Here is a 25,342-nt window from a genome sequence, read left to right as displayed (position 1 = left end):
AAAATGAAAAAAAGGAAAAATTGGGATCTTACATTAGTAATTCAGTCTGAAACTTTTAATAGACTTTTACTAAAAGTCATTATTTTCTGGCCTCTCAGTCACAGAAACATACTCTCAGAGTGGAAAGTGATAAGATCATTTGAGATCATTTCTCTCATTCTACCAGTGAGGCAATGATTCCTAACACAAGAAAATACTGTTTATTTTTAAATAAGAATAGAGGCCAAAATAATCTCATAGTTAAGAATACAATACTATGGATCATTCAGTATAATTTTTAAAAGACATTTAAGATCACTAAAATTCAGCAAAACATTCCTTGGGAAATGGATACTGGGTTTGTCAGTGTGCTCACAGGGCTTTCATTCCAATTCCCACTTAATCTTTTAAAATTTTGTAAACTTTTTGTCATTTACCCATAAGTTATATAAAAGTACCTATATAATCTTGGTTTTTACACTATTTTATAAAAGTTTAAAAAGGCAATTTAAAGACTAAAAGTAATTTTTTTCCTAAATTTCTTCTAATGTTTCCTTTTTATATAAAGCCAATCCTAAACATAAAGGGTAACTATCACATTAAGCTGAAATTGTAAAGTTGACCAGTATGAGGAGGCAATTAGAATTTTCCAAATATGAAAAAAAATCTGTGAACTTTAGTTTTTGCCAAGCTGTAAATATGAATCAGGGTTTTTAAAGAAATAGGAAAATGGTGGTGGGGGAAGCACATAACAGTTTAGTATGCTTTTTCCTCAATTTGTTTCAGAGCAATCAAACTTCCCATGTTAAAAGATATTTTTATTTAAAGCCAATTACTAGTTCAATCTAATAGCCTAAGGCCTTTCAATGCTGCACTATATTTTTTATTTAAAAAATATCTTTCTTTTCTCAATATAAACAAAATTTCAAGTGACAGCTACATTGAGTTACTACTGTGAAATCTTGTAATATTCACTTTTTCAACACTATAGTACCTCTGAGGAATTTTCAGCCCTTTCTGTGTTTTCAGGTTTCCCCAGATGTGCATGAAGAATTAGTATAACTATATATAAAAATAATAGGAAATAGGATACAGTAACATAGCAAAAGTTGCCCAATTTAAATGGAGAAAGGAAAAAGAAATTAAGACAATATTTCTTTTTCACTGCTTTGAGTAACTTCATTTTCAGGATCCCAGCTCAGAACCAATGCAGAATAATCATAGTTAACATTTTTCAAATTCATTTTCAGAAACATTAGCTGTTCTATATTGTCAAAGTCCAGGTTCATGATCTGCTTTGGATGAAAGTGGCCATTTGCAGTAAAGATACATTCAGATTGCCAGCTACACAAGGGGCAGCTCAGATACTGAACAGCAACTTGGGTCAAAGCTGGCCATATGCTCACCTTCTTCTGCCAGTAAATCAAAGGGTCATCACCTCCTGAAATCTCTGAATACTTCTCTTTGAAGTATTCATCCACTACTGCCATAGCAGAAGGAAACATGAAGCTTTTGCCTCCAATGGCAACATTATCTGCAGCTGAACTATCAATAGACCCCAAACTGGAGGTGCTTTCTCTTATAGATGAGGTAAATGAATCAGCTCCTACTATAGCTGAGGGACCAGAAGCTTCTGAAGTTGCAACATGGCAGACCTCTGGTGAAGATTCCATATAATTACAAACTTCTTCTGCAAGCATCTGCTTATAAGTTTCTAAATCAGCACCTTGAGGGTTAAAGTCTTCCAAACTGTTTTTAAAGCAAGGATCTAACAAAGCAGCCAGGATACAAGGCTTAGATTTGAGCATGGCACTTAGTAGAGTGTCAGTTTCCAGTTTCAGAGATAAACTGTCTACCAGATTGAGGGCCTGAGTAATACCTCTAACCTGAAAATCCTCTCTGAGTTTCTGCAGGGAAAGGAGTAGATGATGGATTAGGGGTAGCACCTGATTCAACCCTGTGGTCTTCACACTCACTTTCCGGATGACCTCCTCAAATGGTTTAAGAATATCACAAACATATGTCATTAGAGTCCACTGAAGGGAGGTGAGCACAACTCCACTGGCTCTACCAAGACTATGATGAACTGAGTAACAATGTTCCAAGAGCCATTTTAACATATAAAAGGTAGAAATCCAATGGCCAGCTTCATCCTGCTTCAAATTTTTCCATGGAAGTCGGTGATCATTTTGGAACTCCTGCAGTATCTGACGGGCCTTGACTGAATGACTAAAGTGATGACATGTTTTCCGAGCAGCCACTAACATGTTCTCAATGCTTTTGTGTTCACAGAAAAAGTCTTGAATGACTATATTTAAACAATGCAGTAAGCATGGCACATGGGTAAAACCACCATCTTTGATTGCATGTACTACATTAGAAGAATTGTCAGAAACAATGAAACTAGGGATGAGGAAATTAGGAGAAAGCCACAGACCAATCTGGTCATTTAATTCTTGTAAAATGTTGGTTATCAAACAGTCTTTGGCCAGACCTGTTACACAAAGAACTGCCCACTTTCTAAAATTGGGGATCCTGTCACTATTCGAAGAAGATGGCATTTCCAAAGAGACCCAGTGTACAGTCACAGTGAAATAGTCAGTGGATGGGTCATGGGTCCATATGTCCACAGTCAAGTGAATCTTTTGGCTTTGAACATTCTCCAAAGTCAAGAAAATTTTTTCTCTAACCCAATCATATAATTGAGGGACAGCCTTAGTGAAAAAGTAAGTTTCAGATGGTAACCTATAGTCAGGGGCCACAATCTGCATGAATCTCTGAAAGGCTGGGGTTGAGAAGTAGTTGTAAGGATGCATATCTTCCACAATCATCTGAATTATTGCTTGACTTATTTGACTTGAGGTTGAATTTTCACAGTATGTTGTTTCTCGTTCCTGTGCATGCATAAGAGTGTCCTGCTCTGCATCAGGAATGGGACTCTCAGATCTATTTTCAACCTCTAATACAGGAGGTTCATCTGAATCAGAGTCAGTAAGGTCCTCAGCTGTTACACTTTGGCTGCCTGCAGACTTTTCTCCATGCAAAGTATTGCTCAAGAGATCATTTCCCTCAGTCTCAGCCTCATCTAATCCATTTCCAACTGCACCACTGTCCTTGTTGGCAACAGCCCAATGGATGGGATGTGTGGCTTGCAGGTGTCGTTGAAGTGTTGAGGTTCCTAAGTGAGAACCTGGCCTACCCCTGCTCACACTTCTTTTACATATATTACACACAGCTCTTGAGATGTGCTGAGGATCTGTGTAGAAAAAATTCCAAACTGCAGATGTCTTGGCTCTTGTTCCAGGAATTAAGGCATGCTTGACAATGTTACTTTTGATGAGAAATCTTCCTCTTTCTGCCCTCAAGGCATCAGATACTGATTTATCACGCTTCTTACCCATTCCACTATCATCTAATGGATCAGTAGAGAGATATTCAAAGCTTCCATTGCTTCCAGCAGAAGAGGGAGATAAAGGTACATCCAAAGTAAAATCCTCCTCCCCACTAGTAACTCCAAATTTGTTGGCCCTAGTCCAGTGAGGTGAGTGCCTTGCCTGTAGATGTCGTTGGAGAGTAGATGTCCCAAGATGGCTACCTGGTTTACCTCTGCTAACACTTTTTTCACAGAGGTTACAAATTGCCCGCCAGGTGTACTCGGGGTCAACATGAAAGAAGTGCCACACAATGGAAGTCTTTGCTCTAGTACTAGGTAAATAGATCTGTTTTTCTATATTACTCTCAAAAAGACTTTCTTCATCATGCTCAGGGGCATCAGACGCTAACAAAGCAGTAGTGCTTGCAACAGGCCTCCCAGATCCCAAATCCTTACTAAACTTTTTTGCAAGGATCAGTTTCTTTCGTCGTCTTTTCCCCTTAATTCGCAAACCCTTCTTTCTTTTCTTTTTGGCAGGCAATTTTGCCTCTTTATCCATTCCTTCTGCAACCATCTTTCCCTCTATCACATCTTCTTCATCTGTATTAGAATTAATAGGAACACAGCCCAGAATCCCAGCACCACTAAAAGTGCTACATCTTCTGCCAGGAGAGAGTGAGGACACTGGTACACTTAAGGTACATATACTCATTCTTTTTATGTCTCCAAAATTCGTAGCAGAATCTGTTAGTGGGTTTATTCCTCAAACAGATATACAGCTGTTCCTCTCTACTTGCATTACCTTTTCTCCAGTTTCTATGGGGAGTCAAATTCCCACTGGACCAATGACTTCCATGCCAGGTTATTTTTGGAGGAAAAGTAACAGCAATGGAGCTCATTCCCAAACTCTTTTACAGAGGGCTTTAAGATCCCTTCCAACTTTCTGAGTTCTGAATTCAAATAGTCCAATTTCCTCATGTTACAGAAAAGAAAACTGAGGTCTACTTTTCCAGCGTCAGAGTTAGTCAGTAGCAGCTAAAAACCAAGTCTTCCAAATCTATGGTCCATATTCTTTATGATTCATCAAGAACTGTATCTGCTTGAAATGTTTTAGCTTTTAAAATACGTATCTTTTATGTTGCCTCACGACAGCAACATCAAATCCCCTTAATTCTGGAATTATTTTCAGTAAATTTCATTTAAACAAAAACATAGTGCATCATTTAATATTCATTATTTAAGACTGTGATTTGCCAATACAACCCCAAAAGTCAATTCTGGAAAGCTAAATCAGACTCCACATACTGGTCATTAACAGCAAATGCCTGTTGACCCTTTCAGCTCTAGCTAAAAGTAACACAATTTTTTAAAAATGTAGGTAGCTTTAAAAAAAAAATGCTTTGAGAGTAAAATTTTAAAGTAAGATTACAAGCTGAATTTCCAATTTACTATCTGTATCAAGAGTTAATCCATGCTTGGTTTTCAGACATTTTTAGACCAGAGAAGCCTTACAGCCTGCAAATGAGTAACTCCTAAGTTGGACTCTATAAGAGCAGCAGAAAATGAAATATGAGTTTTAAATCAGTGTCATGCCTTCTTGGTTGATCCCTCCCCTTCCCCCAATACCTACATACAATTACCCTAAAAAGCATCGCTATCACTAGTTCAGCCTCCTTCTCAAGGTCCAGAACCAAGGCCTGGAAGATGTCAACAATATGGGCCTTCCCCATAGGAATCCGCACCGATTATGGGAGTTTAGGGGGCGTTCTTCATTACGGTTTCATCAATCCTACAAGGAGAACGGAAGTGTCCCTGTTGCTCTTGACTCCGATGCTGAGGGCTGGGGGTGGGAGTGTAATTAAGGTAGGAAAGGGGTGTAGGATACCGGAATAAGATCGGTGGCTTTCTGTATGTGGAGTTTGAGAAAATCTCCCAAGTAGTGGGACCCTGGAGAGGAATGAGAGTAGGTAAAATCAGCTCCTGGCATTCAATTTGATTTAGGCAGTGGGGTTCGCTAAAACTAAGGAAACTGCTGCCCCGGAGAAAGCAACGTAGTTGTCAGTTCTCCTCCGGGAGTAGGGGAACAAGTCGGTTTCCCGGGGCTGCTCCCGGCTCCTACAGTTTCACCAACACCGGATGTGGGGGAAGGGAGGAAGACTGGTTGGGAAAAGGAGCAGGCCCCGTGGGGGTGGGGTAAAGGAGGGTGGGGGTAGATGGGCCTGGGAGCTGGAGCCTGGACTCCCAGGCCGCCCTGGCGACGGCAGCGGCCCGGAGGTGGGGGAGCCGGTCTTTACCACCGGGCCGAAGGACCCGCTCTGACTTCCCGGGCTAGGCCGCGACCCAGGGGCGAGGGGAGGCCGCGGCCACTCCCCTCGCCCTCTCCCCCACCTCCCCGGCCCCGAGCCACCCGGGAAGCAAAAAAACGGGTCTAGTTACCGGAGAACAGAAACTTTACCGAACCGACGACACTATCCACGACTCCCGCTGCTGCCACGTCTTTCTTCTTTCTTAGCCGCTGCCGTCCGCCGTCCTCTCAGCAGCAACACCAGCAGAAATCCAAGACTGCCAGAGTCAAAGATGGCGCCTGGCTACAGGTTCAGTTCTAAGATCCGGCCAGTAAAAGTGCCAGCACGACGCAAAGCGCAAGGATTCTGGGAGATGTAGTTTTCCTCTATGAGGCGATGCTTAAGATGGCTTCCTCGGGTGACAGGGTCACGTGAGAGGGGAGGTGCTAAACCGTGGAGGCCTTGCCTTTCCAAGGAACGCGCTTTAGAAGGTCACGGGTTCCTTGAAACTGTCTTTGATTTTTTAAAAAAAATTGTGTAATGAAATTGACGTAATAAGCGGGAAAGCGCGAGAATTGTATCCACGAGACTGTAAGCGTTCAGTTTATTCTTACCAAAAAGTTGAATTTAAATAAGTTGATTATGAATAATGAGTAAATTATTCAAATCATGTATAAATCTGATTTAGAAATAAACTGTTTTTCCCATGCGATGTTGAAAGATTTGTGCATTTATTATTTTTAAAATTTTGTTGAACAGTTATTTTTATTTGAAGTAGTGAATGGGTTTCAGTTTTTTTTTTCCCTTAAAAAAAATTTTCATATTAGAAAAATAATTCGTGGTCATTTAAAAAGTTCATGAGGGTTGAGACATGAAAAGGAAAAACATTAGTCGCCTACCCACTTCATTATTAATATTAGCCTGTATTTTCCATTTAAATTACTTTTTTCCTCCTATTATAAAATACATGTAAGTGGGTTCTTAAAATTTAAGTAGAGTACAAAATTTAAGTCTCCATAAATCTCATTCCTGAGAAATAACCTATCATTAATTTAGCATGTATTCTTTATAACTTTTTAATATGCAAATACACTTAAATATATATAGTGTACCCTGGCATATAGGCTCAACAGAACTTACTTGGGTGGCAGCATTTTACTGAACTTGGATAAAGGATATAGTTCTGCTATTAAGAAAGGATACACTTAATGGGAAAGCACATAGGACTCCAGGCACCTTTTACTTCCTCTTGGGTTTGTTTTGCCAACTACCAGCTTCGTGAGGGAGTCACAGCCAGTCCAGGACTGGGTAAGTATCAGGTCAGAGAGGTGTTGAGTCTCTTGGCACTTGGGCTTTTATCTCCCTTCAAAGTGAGAAGCCACAACATTAGAATCCTAGCCCCAATCATCCCTGCCTTACATGACAATACTCTGTGATTGCCATGTCAACCAGCCCTAACAAGCAGGTTCCTGGTAACCAATTTCTATCTGTGCCACAACACCTAAGGTTTTTCAATTTAATAGAAGCCTTTCCAAATAGCTGACGGGTTCTCCAGACTAGGGCTTGCAGGATGCATCTGCTTGGTCTACTATATAAAGTGTAAAAAGAGGGAGTTCCAGTTGTGTCTCAGCAGTAACGAATCCGACTAGTATCCACGAAGATGTGGGTTCAATGCCTGGCCACAGTCAGTGGGTTAAAGATCTGGTGTTGTCATGAGCTGCAGTGTAGGCTGCAGTCGAGGCTCAGATCTGGTGTTGCTGTGGCCAGCAGCTACAGTTCCAATTCAACCCCTAGCCTGGGAACTTCCATATGCCACAGGTGTGGCCCTAAAAAGAAAAATGTTTTAAAAGACCGCATTAGGTCCCCAAATGGCATCTGCTTATGTTTATCACCACCAAGACCTAATACCTAAACTAACTGCAGTTTCAGCTTCTCCCAGAGTGAAATTTCTTAACAGCACTAGTGAGGCAATCTGTCTGATCAGATTCCCCCCATCTTTCTACCTTTCTCCAAATAATAATCCATTCTTTTTTTTTTTTTTTTTTGGCTTAACCATGGCATGTGGAAATTCGCCTTCACTGGCCAGGGATTGAACCCGAGCCACAGCAGTGATAATGCTGAGTCTTTATCCTCTAGCCCACCAGGGAACTCCAAATAATCCACTCCTTTAACTTCCTTATTCCATCCTCTTTCTGCCTATAAAAACCTGTTTTGTACAACTCCTCAGAGTATCCTTATATTTGTTATATGGGATGGGTGCTGCCTGATTCATGAATCATTGAATAAAACCAATTTCATCTTTAAAATTACTCAGTCGAATTTTTCTTTTTCTTTTTAGGGCTGCACCTGCAGCATATGGAAGTTCCCAGGCCAGGGGTCAGATCAGAGCTGCAGCTGCTGGCCACAGCCACAGCAATGAAGACCCCAGCTGTGTCTGTGACCTACACCACAGCTCACAGCAGTGCTGGATCCTTAACCTTCTAAGCAACATCAGGAATCAAACCTGCATCCTCATGGATACTAGTCAGATTCATAACCTGCTGAGCTGCAACAGGAACTCCCAAATTTTGTCCTTTAACAATCATATATTTCATCAAATCTAAGGTATCATCGACTGTAAATTGCATCTTATTTTAGAGACCTCTAAGAGTAAAAAATGGCCAGTTAAACTGACAGGGCATTAATTAGAGATGTTAAAATTTGATAGAAGAGTTCCTGTTGTGGCTTCCTGGTTTAAGAACACAGCATAGTCTCTGTGAGTATGAGGATTGGATCCCTGGCCTTGCTCAGTGGGTTAAGGATCTGGCATCGCTGCAAGCTGCAGCATAGGTGGCTGTGGCATAGACGGGCAGCTGCAGGTCCAATCTGACCTCTAGCCTGGGAACTTCCATATGCCCAGGGTGTGGTGGTAAAAAGAAAAAAAAGGTTTTTTTTTTTGATAGGATGTGCATCTTAGAATGCATGAAATACTGTAATCTTTTATAATGATTTTTATTTTTTCCATTATAGCTGATTTACAGTGTTCTGTCAATTTTCTACTGTATAGCAAGGTGACCCAGTTACACATACATGTATACATTCTTTTTTCTCACATTATAATGCTCCGTCATAAGTGACTAGATATAGTTCCCAGTGCTATAGAGCAGGATCTCATTGCTTATCCATTCCAAAGGCAATAGTTTGCATATATTAACACCAAATTCCCAGTCCATCCCACTCCCTCCCCCTCCCCCTTGGCAACCACATGTCTATTCTCTATGTCCATGATTTTCTTTTCTGTGGAAAGGTTCATTTGTGCCATATATTAGATTCCAGATATGATGATATCAAATGGTATTTGTCTTTCTCTTTCTGACTTACTTCACTTAGCATGAGAGTCTCCAGTTCCATCCATTTTGCTGCAAATGGCATTATTTTGTTCTTTTTTTATGGCTGGGTAGTATTCCACTGTGGATATATACCACATCTTCTTAATCCAATCATCTGTGGATGGACATTTAGGTTGTTTTCATGTCTTGGCTATTGTGAATAGCGCTACAATAAACATGCGGGTGCATGTGTCTTTTTTTTTTTTTGTCTTTTTGCTATTTCTTGGGCTGCTCCCGCGGCATATGGAGGTTCCCAGGCTAGGGGTCGAATCGGAGCAGTAGCCACCAGCCTACACCAGACTCACAGCAACGTGGGATCCGAGCCGCGTCTGCGACCTACACCACAGCTCACGGCAACGCCGGACACTTAACCCACTGAGCAAGGGCAGGGACCGAACCCGCAACCTCATGGTTCCTCGTCGGATTCGTTAACCACTGCGCCACGATGGGAACTCCGCATGTGTCTTTTTTAAGGAAAGTTTTTTCCGGATATATGCCTAAGAGTGGGATTGCTGGGTCGTATGGTAGTTCTATATTTAGTTTTCTGAGGTACCTCCATACTGTTTTCCATAGTGCTTGTACCAATTTACATTCCCACCAACAGTGCAGCAGGGTTCCCTTTTCTCCACAACCTCTCCAGCATTTGTTATTTACGGACTTATTGATGATGGCCATTCTGACTGGTGTGAGGTGGTACCTCATAGTAGTTTGGATTTGCATTTCTCTAATAATCAGTGACGTGAGAATTTTTTCATGTGCTTATTGGCCATCTGAAAATACTATAATTTTAGGATAAGAACGTGCTAAAACTATGCACATTGTTTTGCAACTTCCTTTTTTTCTCCACTTTATAATGTGTCTTGAATTTTTTTTTTTTCTCTTTTTAGGGCTGCACCTGCAGCAGCATATGGAAGTTCCCAGACTAGGGATCAAATCGGAGCTGTAGCTGCTGTCATATGCCAGAGCCCACAGCAATGTGAGATCTGAGCCTCATCTGTGACCTACACCACAGTTCAAGGCAACACCAGATCCCTAACCCACTGATCAAGGCCAGGATCGAACCTGAGTCCTCATGGATACTAGTTGGATTAATTTACTGATGAGCCTCAACGGGAACTCCTTGGCTGTCTTTTAATGGTTATCAGTGCTTAGAGGCCTATCCTTTTTTTTTTTTTTTTTTTTTTTTAGAGCCACACCTGTGGCATATGGAAGTTCCCAGATCAGGTTAGGGATTGAATCAGAGCTATAGCTGCTGGCCTACACCACAGGCACAGCAAGGCCAGATCCAAGCCACATCTCTGACCTACACCACAGCTCAGGTCAATGCTAGATCCTCAATCCACTGAGTGAAGCCAGGGATGGAAACCACATCCTCATGGATACTAGTCAGGTTCTTAACATGCTGACCTACAATAGGAACTCCTACCCTATTCTTTTTAATAGCTCTCATACCACCATAAGGCTGTTTTGCAGTCAACTTCATCAGTTCTTTTTTCTTTCTTTTTTGGTGGAAATAATCATGTTTCAGTCTCCATTAGTCTCTCCCAAGGGAGAAAAGAAAAATAATGGAAGAGTTCCCATTGTGGCCCAACTAGTATCCATGAAAATGCAGGTTTGATCCCTGGCCTGGTTAAGGATATGGCATTGCCATGAGCTGCAGTTGTATGATCCTGAGGTGCTGTGGCCATGGCATAGGCTGGCAGCTGCGGCTCTGATTCAACCCCAAGCCTGGAAGCTTCTATATGCCATGGTATGGCCCTTAAAAAGGGGGGGGGGCAGGAAGAAAAATAATGGAGTAATAGGGGCATTGAAGAGGGCAGAAGTTAAAAGCCTGGGGCTATTAAAAAGAGGGAGAACTGGATTTCCAAGGTGGCTCAGCAGGTTAAGGATCTGGCATTGTCACTGCTTCAGCTCAAGTTGCTGCTGTGTGTAGGTACCATCCCTGGCCTGGAATCTCTGCATGCCATGGGCATAGCAAAGAAAAAGAAAAAAAAAGAGGGAGAACCAATCAGGCAATCTCCATATGGGTCATGTGAGAGACCACAAGAGGATTCCCCACTCCCATACAAACAGAATTCTCAAGGGTGGATGTAGACTTGCCCCTTGTATGTTATCAGGGGATAAATTATCTAGACCAAGGGCGCAATACCAGATTTTCCCTACTCACAACCCACCTTGATTCTAAATGAGTTTCGAACAATCTTTAGACCTCTTCAGTAAATAATTGGCAAAACATTTTGTGATATCCAATGTGAGAACAAAAGTTTTGCAGAGCCCTCTAGAAAAAGAAGGCAAAATTATTGAGACAAAATTAGATTAAGAAGTGAATATCTACATAGACTACAAAAGGAAAGCACCATAAATTACACATTAAACAAAAAAACAACAGCCTTGTACCATAATACATTACAAACTCCAAAAAAGTCATAATTTTAACCAATAAACTCTATAATCCTCTAATATAGATTTTTCTATATATATTTAGCTGCGTACTCTTTAATTGCTTTTCATATGCCAATTTCATTTTTTAAATTTTTTAGTTTTGTTTGAGGGCAGCAGAAATTTTATTCCAAGATCTATTGAAAATCAAGTTAACAGAATAGATAAGCATTGGTGCTCTCCAATGCATTAACCTTCCTCTTTTTTTTTTTTTTTTTTTTGTCTTTTGAGGGCTGAACCTGCTGTATATGGAAGTTCCCAGGCTAGGGATCAAATCAGAGCTATAGCCGCTGGCCGACCCCACAGTCACGGCAACACCAAATCTGAGCCACATTTGTGACCGCACACCACAGCTCATGTCAATGCCAGATCCTTGACCCACTGAGCGAGGCCAGGGACCGAACCTGTGTCCTCATGGTACCTAGTCAGATTCCTTTCTGCTGAGCCATAATGGGAACTCCTGCATTAACATTCTTATGTGAAAAATGTGGGGATATTGTTCTTCATCATAATGTATGACAATTTTATATTTTCTATAAAGAGATCAAGTCTTTCCCCTGGCATTTTTACTAAAAATTTTTTATTAATAAGTTTAGAAAAATCTCTTATTTCACAACTTATTGGTAAAATTGGCAAAAATTATAGGATTGTTGTCAAATTTAGGGAAACTTCTATCAAGTTTCTTATGTATATAGACACTAAGACTTTGTAGAATTAATATTGAATTGTTTAATATAATTTTGACCAAGAGAGAACAATGTGCTAGATATATTAGTTATCTAATGTTACATAATAAATTTTCTTTAAGTTTACTGGTTTAAACAACAAATATCTATTACCCCACAGTTTCTGTGAGTTAGGAATTCAGGAGCAGTTTAGCTGGGTGGTTCTGTCTCGGGTTCTCTCAAGAGGTTGTAACCAAGTTATTGGCCATAAAGTCATCTGAAGGCTTGCCTGGGGCTAAAGGATCCATTTCCAAGCTTACTCATATAGCTATGAACAGGAGACCTCAGTTTCTTACCATGTGGATCTTTCCACAGGGCTGCTCAGGATATGGGCCACTGACTTCCTTCGTCCAGAGGGAGAGAAAAGAAGGTGAGAAAGAGGGAGACTGAGACAGAAAGTATAAGCTGCAATGGGTTTCATGATCTTGCCTTGGAAGAGACATACCCCCCTCCCCTTTTGTATTCTATTGACCACACAGACCAACACTGACATAATGGGGGAGAGGGGCCAACTAAACTAAGGCGTGAATAACAGGAGGCAGAGATCACTGGGGTCTATCTTGGATGCTTACTATCATATCAGGTGTTAGTAATAATTGAGTCCTCTTTATTTTTACTTTTATTTTTTTCGTCTTTTTCTCTTTCGAGGGCCATACCTGTGGCATATGGAAGTTCCCAGGCTAGGGATCTAATCAGAGCTATAGCTGCCAGCCTACGCCAGAGCCACAGCAACACCAGATCTGAGCCTTGCCTGCGACCTATACCACAGCTCACGGCAACGCTGGATCTTTAACCTACTGAGCAAGGCAAGGGATCGAACCCACAACCTCATGGTTCCTCGTCGGATTCATTTCCACTGCGCCACGGTGGAAACTCCGATTGAGTCCTCCATTTAAAATTTTACATATATGATGATTGGAAGATTTTTCCGCAGATTCTCTTCTGGTTCCATAAATTTCAAATCCTGTCTCTCCTCCACAACTACATGAAACTTATATCAAGATTCAACCTCTGGTCCTTCAACTCTGGGTCATAATGCCAAATGAGTCATTTTTTGAGACCATATTATTTGGTCATAATACCAAATAGCAGGAAATAGGGATATTCTTTTTTTTTTTTTTTTTGTCTTTTGTCTTTTGTCTTTCTAGGGCCGCACCCATGGTACATGGAATTTCCCAGGCTAGGGGTCCATTCGTACTGTAGCTGCCGGTCTATGCCAAAGCCACAAGCCATAGCAATGCCACATCCTAGCTGTGTCTGCAACCTACTCCATAGCTCATGGCAACGCCGGATCCTTAACCCACTGATCAAGGCCAGGGATCCAACCTGCGTCCTCAGAGATGCTAGTCAGATTTGTTAACCTCTGAGCCATGATGGGAACTCCAATAGGGATATTCTTTTTTCTTGTTTGTTTGTCTTTTGTCTTTTTTTAGGGCCACACCCGAGGCACAGGGGTTGAACGGAAGCTATAGCTGCCGGCCTACACCACAGCCACAGCAACGTGGGATCCGAGCCACATCTGTGACCTACACCACAGCTCATGGCAACGCCAGATCCTTAACTCACTTAGCGAGACCAGGGATCGAACCCACAACCTGAAGTTTCCTAGTCGGATTTGTTTCTGTTGCGCCATGATGGGAACTCCTAGAAATTCAGATTTAGATGTAAAAATTTATGATTGTAAACTTGGATGCTAATTCAATTGAAACAAACAAACAAAAAAAATCATTTCATGGCCTGGTCTGCAACTCTACTTTAGTTCTAGGAGAGTTAGAAAAAAAGAGGTGGTCATTAAAAAAAGCAGCGTTTCAGGAAATACTCTCTGGAGGGAGTGAAACTTAAGGTGACCTTAAAGTAGAACAGAGTGAGAAGTAAGTGAAGACTACCTTAGGGAGATCCCTGAAGGAGCAAGGAGAAAAATCCAGCTGGGGGAGAGTCCACAGGTTATAGGAAGAGGAAATTTTGTAAAAGTAGGTTGGAGCTGGAGTTCCCTTTGTGGTTCAGCAGTTAACAATCCTGACTAGGATCCATGAGGATACGGGATTGATCCCTAACCTCACTCAGTGGGTTAAGGATCCAGTGTTGCTGTGAGTTGTGGTGTAGGTCACAGATGTGGCTCAGATCCTGCATTGCTGTGACTGTGCCTGTGGCTGACAGCTGTAGCTCTGATTGGACCACTAGTCTGGGAACCTCCATATGCCACAGGTACAGCCCTAAAAAGCAAAAAAAAAAAAAAAAAAAAAAAAAAAAAAGTAGGTTGGGGCAAGATTATGGAGGGCCTTCAATGTTGGGAAGGCATTTGAATATCATTCCTTGGAAATGAAATGAAATTACTGTTGTAGGGTCACTAGTTTTGAATTGAATGGATCCAGGAGTTCCCATCGTGGCTCAGCAGTAACAAACCCAACTAGTATACATGAGGACATGGGTTTGATCCCTGGCCTTGCTCAGCGTGTTAAGGATCCAGAGTTGCTACAGCTCTGATTTGACCCCTAGCCTGGGGACTTCCACATGCTGCAGGTGTGGCCCTAAAAAGGCAATAAACAAAGAAATTAATTGAGGAGTTCCTGTCGTGGCGCAGGGAAACTAATCCAACTAGGAAACATGAGGTTGTAGGTTCGAGCCCTGGCCTCACTCAGTGGGTTAAGGATCTGGTGTTGCCGTGAGCTGTGGTGTAGGTCACAGATGTGGCTCGGATCTGGCATTGCTGTGGCTGTGGCATAGGCCAGCAGCTACAGCTCCAATATGACCCCTAGCCTGGAAAACTCCATATGCCGCGGGTGCAGCCCTCAAAAGACAGTTGTAGAAAGTTCAGAATTATATGCTTATGTATTTTTTATCATAATATTTAATTGTATATTAAAATGCATTACCTTTGACAGAAACAAAGGGAACTCTGGGGAATAAACACACAAGTCTATTTCAGTTCCCTTAAAAAAAATAAAATTAATTGAATGGATCCTTTTCAGTGCTTATTTTTCTTCTTCTTCTTAGTCAGCATTTATCGATAGTTTATTATGTGCCAGATTCTGTGCTTACAGCTTTATACATTATTCAATTTCAGGCTCACACTAATTCTATTAGATAAGTAATATTATTGATCTCTTTATGCAAATGCTTATAAGGTTCTGGTGATGTGTCTAGGGTATCATTGCTGGTAAGTATCAGAGCCAGAATTTATACCCAGGTCTGTCCAACTCCAGATCATTTTGCAATCATTTGACTTCACTCTTTTCTCTCTCTCTTTTTTAACTCCCTCTCCCACGTTTTAAAGGACAAAATTCTATTTCAGTTTCCTTCCAAATTCTCTGGCTATCTGTTCTCTAGTTCCTTTGTAGATTTCTCCTTCTCTGCCCCTCACTTAGTTTTTGCTCTTCCTCGGAATTCAGTCCTGAGCCCTAATCTTTTTTCAGTCTGCATTCTCTCCATGGGTTATTTTATCCATTACCTTGGTTTTGACTATGAATTAATACCTGTTGATTCTCAGATCTGCATCTCTGACCCAGATCTCTCCCCAACTGGTTATAGGAATCTTCAGTCAGATGTTTCAGCAGAAAAAAAAAAAAAAAAAAAAAGGGAGTTCCTGTCGTGGCTCAGTGGTTAACGAATCCGACTGGGAACCATGAGGTTGCAGGTTTGATCCCTGGCCTCGGTCAGTGGGTCAAGGATCTAGAGTTGCTGTGAGCTGTGATGTGTAGGTTGCAGACGCGGCCCTGATCCCGCGTTGCTGTGGCTGTGGCGTAGGCACTGATTAGACCCCTTGCCTGGGAACCTCCCTATGCTGTGGGTGTAGCCCTAGAAAAAACAAAAAGAAAAAAAAGATGTTTCAGCAGCACTTTAAATTCCAAATGAAAAACAAAGTCATCACCTGTTCCCCAACATCTACTCTTCCCTCCCAGTCTTTGTCTTAGTGGACAGGTTCACAGGTTCACTTCAACCATCCACCCACTTATTAAGGTCAGAAATCTGAGACTTCTCTCTTTTTCTTACCTCCCATGTCCAAATACTTAGGAAGTACTATTGACATTACTTCCTAAAAATCTCTCGAATCTTCCTTTTTCTTGTCCATTCCCATTGCTTCTGCTGAGTTTAGGCTTTTATCACTTGTTGCTCGTTTTCCAGATTGCTGGCACAGCCTTTTCACTGCTTCTGCTGCCTCGCCATCTTGCCCTCTCTTTAGTGTCTCTTCCAAACTGCCACAGAATTTCTCTTTCTAAGATGCATGTATAATCTAAACACCACACATACACACAAACACACATACACTTGATTTTGCATAGAAAATTTCTGTAAGAATCTAGTCATGGTGGTTAATTGAAGAGAGAGGAGCTGAATATCTGAGGTTGAAAGAAAACTTTGATTGCATTTTTTGTATTGATTAAAATTTTATTTTTACTATATATGTGTTACTTTTTGGGGGGCATGCCCAAAACATGTGGAAGTTCTGGGACCAGGGATCAAACATGTACCATAGCAATGACCCCAGCCACAACAGTGACAATGCTGGATCTTTAACCCACTAAGCCACCAGGGAACTCCTATGTGTTACTTTTAACACATAAAAACTAATTTTTAAAAAAGACTTCTTGGAGTTCCCATTGTGGCCCAGTGGAAACAAATCCAACTAGTATTCATGAGGATGCAAGTTCAATCCCTGGCTTCGCTCAGTGAGTCAAGGATCTGGTGATGCCGTGAGCTGTGGTGTAGGTCACAGATTCAGCTCAGATCTAGTGTTGCTGTGGCTGTGGCATAGGCTGGCAGCTACAGTTCCGATTAGACCCCTAGCCTGGGAACCTCCATATGCCATGGGTGTGGCCCTAGAAAAGACAAAAAAATAAAAATAAAAATAAAAAATGAAAAACTAAAATTCTTCTTGGAATTCCAGCTGTGGTGCAATGGGATTGGCAGTGTCTTGGGAGTGCTGGAATGCTCATTCAATCCTTGGCCCAGCACAGATCCTTAGATCTGGTGTTGCTGTGAACTGTGGTGTGGGTTTCAGATGGGGCTCAGATCCCGAGTGGTGTGGCTGTGGCACAGGCCAGCAACTGCAGCTCCAACTGACCCCTAGTCTGGGAACCTCCATATGCCACAAAAAAACCGAAAAAAACAAACCTTCTTGGTATTCCCACTGTGGCGCAGTGAGCTAAGAATCCAACTGCAGGGAGTTCTGGTTGTGTCTCAGTGGTAAGGAACCCACCTAGTATCCATGAAGACACAGGTTCAATCCCTGGCCCCACTTAGTAGGTTAAGGACCCGGTGTTGCCCTGAGCTGTGGTGTAGGCCATAGACGAGGCTTGGATCCCACGTTGCTGTAGCTGTGGTGTAGGCTGGTAGCTGTAGCTCCAATTCAACCCCTAGACTGGAAACTTTCATGTGCTGCACATGTAGCCCCAAAAAGAAAAAAAAAAAAAAAAAGGGTATTCCAACTGCAGGGCTCTATCATAGCTGTGACTCAGATTCAATCCCTGGCCTGGGAACTTCCGTGTACTGCAGGTGTGGCCGCAAAAAAAAAAAAAAAAAAATTGACTTCTCTACACTTTGACCCAGCAAATTCACATCTAGAAGTTTAACCTGTGCCTGTATATACACATAAGCAAACATGACATATGTATATGGATAAGATATAAACCAAATGCCTATAAATACTATTATGGCTAAATGCAAATTAGTATAACCATACAATGAAGTTCTATGCTGTCATGAAGAATGATAGATTTGTACTATGTGCTTCTGTATATTCATATGTATGAACATGCAAAAGAGCATTGTAAATGTTATCATTTGTACATCACAGAACATCTCTGAAAGTATAAGAGACCTAAACAGTAGTTGCCTCTAGGGAGAGATAAGAAACCTGTTACGGGGAGTTCCCGTCGTGGTGCAGTGGTTAACGAATCCGACTAGGAACCATGAGGTTGCGGGTTCGGTCCCTGCCCTTGCTCAGTGGGTTAACGATCCGGCGTTGCCATGACCTGTGGTGTAGGTTGCAGACTCGGCTCAGATCCCACGTTGCTGTGGCTCTGGCGTAGGCTGGTGGCTACAGCTCCGATTGGACCCCTAGTCTGGGAACCTCCATATGCCGCGGGAGCGGCCCAAGAAATAGCAAAAAGACAAAAAAAAAAAAAGAAAGAAACCTGTTAGTATCATGGGAAGAAGCTTACTTTCACTGGCTTATTGTGTTTGACTTTTATAGCATGTTTATGTATTAATCTACTCAAAATTTTTCCAATGCATATAATTTAATAGGTAGTACAATCCATTTCATGAGAAGAGGCAGAATTCACTTGGATTGTCCTATACTGACTGGAAGCTATCTTGCTTCTCCAAGCTTCTTTGGCATTCTTTGCAGATATACAGTTTTACAAAGGAAGGTTATACCAGTAATGGTTTTAGTTTTGCATTCCCTGATAGGCTGCCTAATATTGTTTTATATAGGATAGTCCTTGATATACATGATGTAACTGAATCTGTACTGGTTACTCCTCTTTTTTTTTTTTAGCTTTTAAAAAAATTGTTCAATGAATTTATTACATTTATACTTGTACAATGATCATCACAATCCAGTTTTATAGGATTTCCATCCCATGACCCCAGTGCACCTCTCCCGCCCTCCAAACCATCTCCTTTGGAAAATATAAGTTTTTCAAAGTCTGTGAGTCACTATCTGTTCTGTCCTTTTTAAAAATTCCACATCAGTGAAAGCATTTGACGTTGGTGTTTCACTGGCTGGCTGACTTCACTTAGCATGATAATTTCTAGGTCCATGTTCCTACAAATGCCGGTATTTCGTTCCTTTTAATGGCTGAGTAATATTACATTGGGTATATGTACCACTTCTTCTTGATCCACTCCTCTGTTGATGGACATTTAGGTTGTTTCCATGTCTTGGCTATTGCAAATAGTGCTGCAATGAACACTGGAGTACATGTGTCTTTTCGAGTCCTGGTTTTCTCTGGATAGATGCCCAGGAGTGGGATTGCTGGATCAAATGGGAGTTCTATGTTTAGTTTTCTGAGGAATCTCCATACTGTTTTCCACAGTGGTTGCACCAACTTACATTCCCACCAGCGGTGTAATAGTGTTCCTTTTTCTCCACACCCTCTCCAGCATTTATTGTTTGTAGACTTTTGGATGAAGGCCATTCTGGCTGATGTAAGGTGGTACTTCATAGTGGTTTTGATTTGCATTTCTCTAATAATGAGTGATGTTGAACATCTTTTCATGTGTTTTTTGTCCAGCTGTATGTCTTCCTTGGAGAATTGTCTGTTTAGCCCTTCTGCCCATTTTTTGATGGGGTTGTTTGTTTTTTTGGTATTGAGCTCTAGGAGGTGTTTGTAATTTTGGAGATTAATTCCTTGTCAGTTGCTTCATTTGCAAATATTTTCTCCCATTCTGTGGGTTGTCTTTTCATTTTGTTTAGGGTTTCCTTTGCTGTGCATAAACTTTTAAGTTTAATTAAGTTCCACTATTTATTTTTGTTTTTACTGTCATTACTCTAAGAGGTGGATCTGAGAAGATGTTGCTGTCTTTTATGTTGGAGAATGGCCTATGTTTTCCTCTAAGAGTTTTATGGTATCTTGTCTTATGTCTAGGTCTTTAATCCATTTGGAGTTTATTTTTGTGTATGATGTTAGAGAGTGTTCTCATTTCATTCTTTTCCATGTGGCTGTCCAGTTTTCCCAGCACCACTTATTGAACAGGCTTTCTTTTCTCCATTGTATGTTCTTGTCTCCTTTGTCATAGATTAGTTGGCTGTAGGTGTGTGGGTATAATTCTGGGCTTTCTATCCTGTTCCACTGATCTATATTTCTGTCTTTGTTCCAGTACCATATGGTTTTAATAACTGTTGTTTGTAGTATAGTCTGAAGTCAGGGAGCCTGATTTCTCCAGCTCCATTTTTCTTTTTCAGGGTATCTTTGGCTATTCTGGGTCTTTTGTGCTTCCAAACTTTAAAATATTGTGTTTGGGTTCTGTGAAAAATGTCCTTGGTAATTTGATAGGGATTGTATTGAATCTGTAGATTGCCTTGGGTTATATAGTCATTTTGATCATATTGACTCCTCCAATCCAAGAGTATGGTATGTCTTTCCATCTAGTTGTGTCATCTTTGATTTCTTTCATCAGTGTCTTATAGTTTTCAGAGTACAGGTCTTTTGTCTCTTTAGGTGGGTTTACGCCTAGGTATTTTATTATTTTGGATGTGATGGTAAACGGGATTGCTTCCCTAATTTCTCTTTCTGACCTTTCATTGTTAGTATATAGAAATGCGATTTCTGTGCATTAATTTTGCATCCTGTGACTTTGCCAAATTCATAGATGAGCTCTAACAATTTTCTGGCAGAGTCTTTAGGATTCTCTAGGTATATTATCATGTCATCTGCAAATAGTGATAGTTTCACTTCCTTTCCAATTTGGATTCCTTTTATCTCTTTTATTTCTCTGATTGCTGTGGCTAGGACTTCCAAAAATATGTTGAATAGTAACGGCGAGAGCGGACATCCTTGTCTTGTTCCTGATCTCAGCGGGAATTCTTTCAGCTTTTCACCATTGAGAATGATGTTTGCTGTGGGTTTGTCATATACGGCCTTTATTATTTTGAGGTAGGTTCCCTCTATGCCCACTTTTAGAAGGGTTTTTTTTTTTTTTTTAATCAGAAATGGGTGTTGGATTTTGTCAAAGGCTTTTTCTGCATCTATTGAGAGGATCATATAGTTTTTATTCTTCAGTTTGTTAATGTGGTGTATCGCACTGATGGATTTGCAGATATTGAAGAACCCTTGCATCCCTGGGATAAATCCCACTTGATCATGATGTATAATCCTTTTAATGTATTGTTGGATGCAGTTTGCTAGTATTTTGTTGAGGATTTTTGCACTGATGTTTATCAGTGAAATTGGCCTGTAGTTTTCTTTTTTTGTGGTATCTTTGTCTGGTTTTGGTATCAGGGTGATGGTGTCCTCATAGAATGAGTTTGGGAGTGTCCCTTCCTCTGCGATCTTCTGGAATAGTTTCAGAAGGATAGATGTTCGCTCTTCTCTAAATGTTTGATAGAATTCACCTGTGAAGCCATCTGGTCCTGGATTTTTTTTGTTGGAAGTTTTTAAATCACAATTTCAGTACTTGTGATGGGCCCATTCATCTTTTCTATTAAATCTTGGTTTAGTCTTGGAAGATTGCACCTTTCTAAGAATTTGTCCATTTTTTCTAGGTTTTCTGTTTTATTGGCATATAGTTGCAATAGTAGTCTCTTATGATCCTTTGTATTTCTGTGATGTCCGTTGTTACTTCTTTTTCATTTCTAATTTTACTGATTTGAGTCCTCTCTCTTTTTTTCTTGGTAAGTCTGATAGGTCAATTTTATTGATCTTTTTAAAGAGCCAGCTTTTAGTTTCATTGATATTTTCTATGGTTTTCTTCATTTCTATTTCATTGATTTCTGCTCTGATCTTTATGATTTCTTTCCTTCTGCTAACTTTAGGTCTTGTCTGTTCTTCTCTTTCTAGCTGCTTTAGATATAAAGTTAACTTGTTTATTTGAGCTTTTTCTTGTTTTCTGAGGTAGGCTTGTATTGCTATAAACTTAGAACGGCTTTTGCTGTATCCCATAGGTTTTGGAATATTGTATCTTTGTTGTCATTTGCTTCTAGGCATTTTTAAATTTCCTCTTTGATTTCTTCAGTGATCCATTGGTTGTTTAGTAGCTTGTTGTTTGTGTTTTTTCCAGTTTTTCCTTGTTGTTGAATTCCAGTCATATAGCGTTGTGTTAGGAAAAGATGCTTGACATAATTTCAATTTTCTTAAAGTTACTGAGGTTTGATTTGTAGCCCAGGATGTGATCAATCTTAGAGAGTATTCCATGTGCACTTGAGAAGAATGTGTTTTCTGCTGCTTTTGGATGGAATGTCTACAAATATCTATTAAGTCCATCTGGTCTAATGCTTTATTCAGGGCCTGTGTTTCCTTATTGATTTTCTGTCTGGATGATCTGTCCATTGCTGTAAGTGGGGTGTTAAAGTCCGTCACTGTCATTATGTTATTTTCGATTTGTCCTTTTAAGGTTGTTAGCAGTTGCCTTCTGTATTGTGGTGAACCTAGGTTGGGTGTGTAGATATTTAAAACTGTTATATCCTCTTCTTGGATTTATCCTTTGATCATTATGTAGTGACTTTCCTTATCCCTTAAAATAGTCTTCATTTTAAAGTTTATTTTGTCTGATATGAGTACTGCTACTCCAGGATTCTTTTGATTTCCATTTGCATGGAATATTTTCTTCCATCCTCTCACTGTCAATTTGTATGTGTCCCTTGAAGTGAAATGGATCTCTTGAAGACAGCATATATGTGGGTCTTGTTTTTGTATCCATTCAGCCACTCCATGTCTTTTGGTTGGGGCATTTAGTCCATTAACATTTAAGGTAATTATTGATATATATGTTATTGCCATTTTATTAATTACTTTGTGTTTGTTTTTGTTGCTCTTTTTTCTTCCCTTCTTCTTTTGTTCTCTCCTCTTCTGGTTTGATGACTATCTTTAGTGTTGTATTAAATTGATTTTTCTTATTCTTTTGTGTATTAATTGCAGATTTTTGGTTTGCAGTTATTCTGAAGTTTTGATATAAGAGTCTATATGTTTACAAAATTGTTTTAAGTTATTGGTCTCTTAATTGCAAGTGCATCTCCAGTGTCCTGCATTTGTGCCCTCCTATTCTCACAATTTCTGATTTTGGTGGCATAATTGAGCATGGATGATTTTGTATCTTTATTGTATATATACCTTTACTGGTGAGCCTTGTTATTTGTGGTATTTTTGTTTCTGGTTTTGGCCTTTTCTTTTCTGTCTGGAGAAGTTCCTTTAGTATTTGTTGTAAGGCTGGTTTAGTGTTGCTAAATTCTCTTAGCTTTTGCTTGTCTGAGAAGCTTTTGATTTCTCCTTCAAATCTGAATGAGAGTCTCGCTGGGTAAAGTAATCTTGGTTGGAGGTTTTTTCCATTTCATCACATTATCATGGCATTCCCTTCTGGCCTGCAGAGTCTCTGCTGAAAAATCTGCCAATAACCTTATTGGGGTTCCCTTGTATGTTACTTGTTTCTTTTCCCTAGCTTCTTTCAAGATTTTCTTTTTGTCTTTAATTTTGGTCAGTTTGATTAATATGTGTCTTGGGGTATTCCTCCTTGTGTTTATTTTATATGGTACTCGTTGTGCTTCCTGGATTTGAGTGAGTGGTTCCTTTCCCATGTTAGGGAAGTTTTCAGCTATAATCTCCTCAAGTATTTTTTCTGTCCCCTTCTCTCTCTCTTCTCCTTCTGGCACCCATATAATAAGGATGTTGGTGAGTTTAACATTGTCCCAGAGTTCTCTGAGACTCTCTTTATTTGTTTTCAATCTTTTTTCTCTTTTCTATTCCACATCCATAATTTCCACTAATCTGTCCTCCACCTCGCTTATTTGTTCTTCTGCCTCCTGTACTCTGCTGTTAGCTGCTTCTAATGAATTTTTTATTTCAGTTATTGCATTTTGCATCTCTTCTTGTTTAAGTTTTTTCTTTTTCTTTCTTTTTTTTTGTCTTTTCTAAGGCTGCACCTGCAGCATATGGAGATTCCCAGGCTAGGGGTCTAATTGGAGCTGTAGCTGCTGGCCTATGCCAGAGCAACAGCAACACAGGATCTGAGCCATGTCTGTGACCTACACCACAGCTCACAGCAATGCCAGATCCTCAACCCACTGAGCAAGGCCAGGGATCAAACCCACAACCAAGGCCAGGGATCGAACCCGCAACCTCATGGTTCCTGGTCGGATTTGTTAACCACTGAGCCACAACAGGAACTCCTTTTTAAAGTTTTATATCTTGTATCTTTTTGCTCAGTGTTTCCTGCAAATTATCCATCTTTGCCTCCAATTTATTTCCAATGTCTTCCATTATCTTCAGCATCAACTGTCTTTTTCCTGGAGGCTGAGAATCTCCTGATCATCTAGCTGTTTTTCTGGGTTTTTTTCCTTTCTCCCTCATCTGAGTTATAGTTCTGTCTTTTCATTTTTATAGGTTTTTGGTGTGGTGACCTTTTTACAGAGTAGAGTTGTAGCCTCTCTTGCTTCTGGTGTCTGCGCCCCCTTGTGGCTAAGGTTGGTATGGGGGCTTGATGTAGGCTTCCTGATGGGAGGGACTGATGCCTGCCCACTGGTAGGTGGTGCTGATTCCTATCCCTCTGGTGGGTGGGACCTTGTCTCTGGGTGAGATTAGAGGCTGGCTATGTGCTTGGGGGTCTTTAGGCAGCTTGTTTACTGATGGGCGGGGGTGCGATCCCACCTGGATTGTTGTTTTGCCTGGGGGTTCTCAGTGCTGATGGATGGGGCCAGATTTTCCCAAAATGGCCACCTCCAGAGAAAGGCACACTGCTGAATATTCCTGAAATCTTTGCTTCCAATGTCCTTCACCTCTGTTTTCCCAGGAGGTCAGGTTTGACCCAGATTCCTATGGAGACTTTGCTTTGCCCTGGGACCCAGTGCACATGAAAGTCTGTGTGCCCCTTGTAAGAATGGGTTCTCTGTTCCCCCGAGTCCCGTGGAGGTCCTGTGCACATGCCCAATGGCCTTCAATGTTAGATGCTCTGTGGGCTCTTTCTCCCAGTGCCAGATCTCCACATGTGGAAGTTTGATGTGGGCCTTAGAACTCTCACTCCTGTAGGTGTCTCTGTGATACAGTTACTTTCCAGTCTGTGGGGCTTCCCACCTAGGAGGTATTGGGTTGTTTATATCACATAATCGCTCCTCTTACCTCTTGTTGTGGCCTCCTTTTTGTCTTCTGGGATAGGATATCTTTTTGAAAGTTTCCGGTCCATTTGCTTGAAGATTGTTCAACATTTGGTTGTAAATTTTTTGTTTTTAGGAGAGAAGTTAAGCTCCAGTCCTTCTATCTGCCATCTTCTACCAGTCAGTCCTCTGAACTTCTCTTTTATGTTCACACATGTTCTCTATGTATTGTAGGACCTTTAAGACACATAAATATGTCCCTTAATTTGGACTTATCTATGAATCAAAACAATTCCAACCTGTATACTACTCTCCTATTGAAAATTCTTCTGGAGTTCCCATCATGGCTTAGCGGAAAAGAATCTGACTAGTATCCATGAGGACACAGGTTTGATCCCTGGCCTCGCTCAGTGGGTTAAGGATCTGGA

At 40.7% G+C, this 25,342-nt stretch overlaps 2 protein-coding genes across 18 annotated transcripts in view; both read right to left on the bottom strand.

Annotated features, from left to right (window-relative positions):
* The window catches only part of ZC3H11A (zinc finger CCCH-type containing 11A), a 35,103-nt gene extending 29,175 nt beyond the window's left edge, over positions 1 to 5,928 (bottom strand). For 4 of the 17 annotated variants that reach the window (XM_047751778.1, XM_047751787.1, XM_047751779.1 and 1 more), the window contains exon 1: positions 5,789 to 5,928. The gene's annotated coding sequence lies outside the window, so the exon portion shown is untranslated. Of the gene's footprint in view, positions 1 to 5,094; positions 5,214 to 5,237; positions 5,300 to 5,788 lie in introns of those variants that run through there. The other 13 variants (XM_047751775.1, XM_047751781.1, XM_047751776.1 and 10 more) reach the window with 7 other exon arrangements.
* Positions 5 to 5,101, bottom strand: ZBED6 (zinc finger BED-type containing 6). The gene has a single exon (XM_047751774.1). It carries the CDS (start codon positions 4,062 to 4,064, stop codon positions 1,122 to 1,124), a length of 2,943 nt encoding a protein of 980 aa, XP_047607730.1. The 5' UTR covers positions 4,065 to 5,101; the 3' UTR covers positions 5 to 1,121.
* Positions 5,929 to 25,342: the final 19,414 nt, after the last annotated feature.

This window comes from Phacochoerus africanus, chromosome 11 (genome assembly GCF_016906955.1).
Source record: "Phacochoerus africanus isolate WHEZ1 chromosome 11, ROS_Pafr_v1, whole genome shotgun sequence".
NCBI classification, from domain to species: domain Eukaryota; kingdom Metazoa; phylum Chordata; class Mammalia; order Artiodactyla; family Suidae; genus Phacochoerus; species Phacochoerus africanus.
This window is presented reverse-complemented; position numbering and strand designations above follow the sequence as displayed.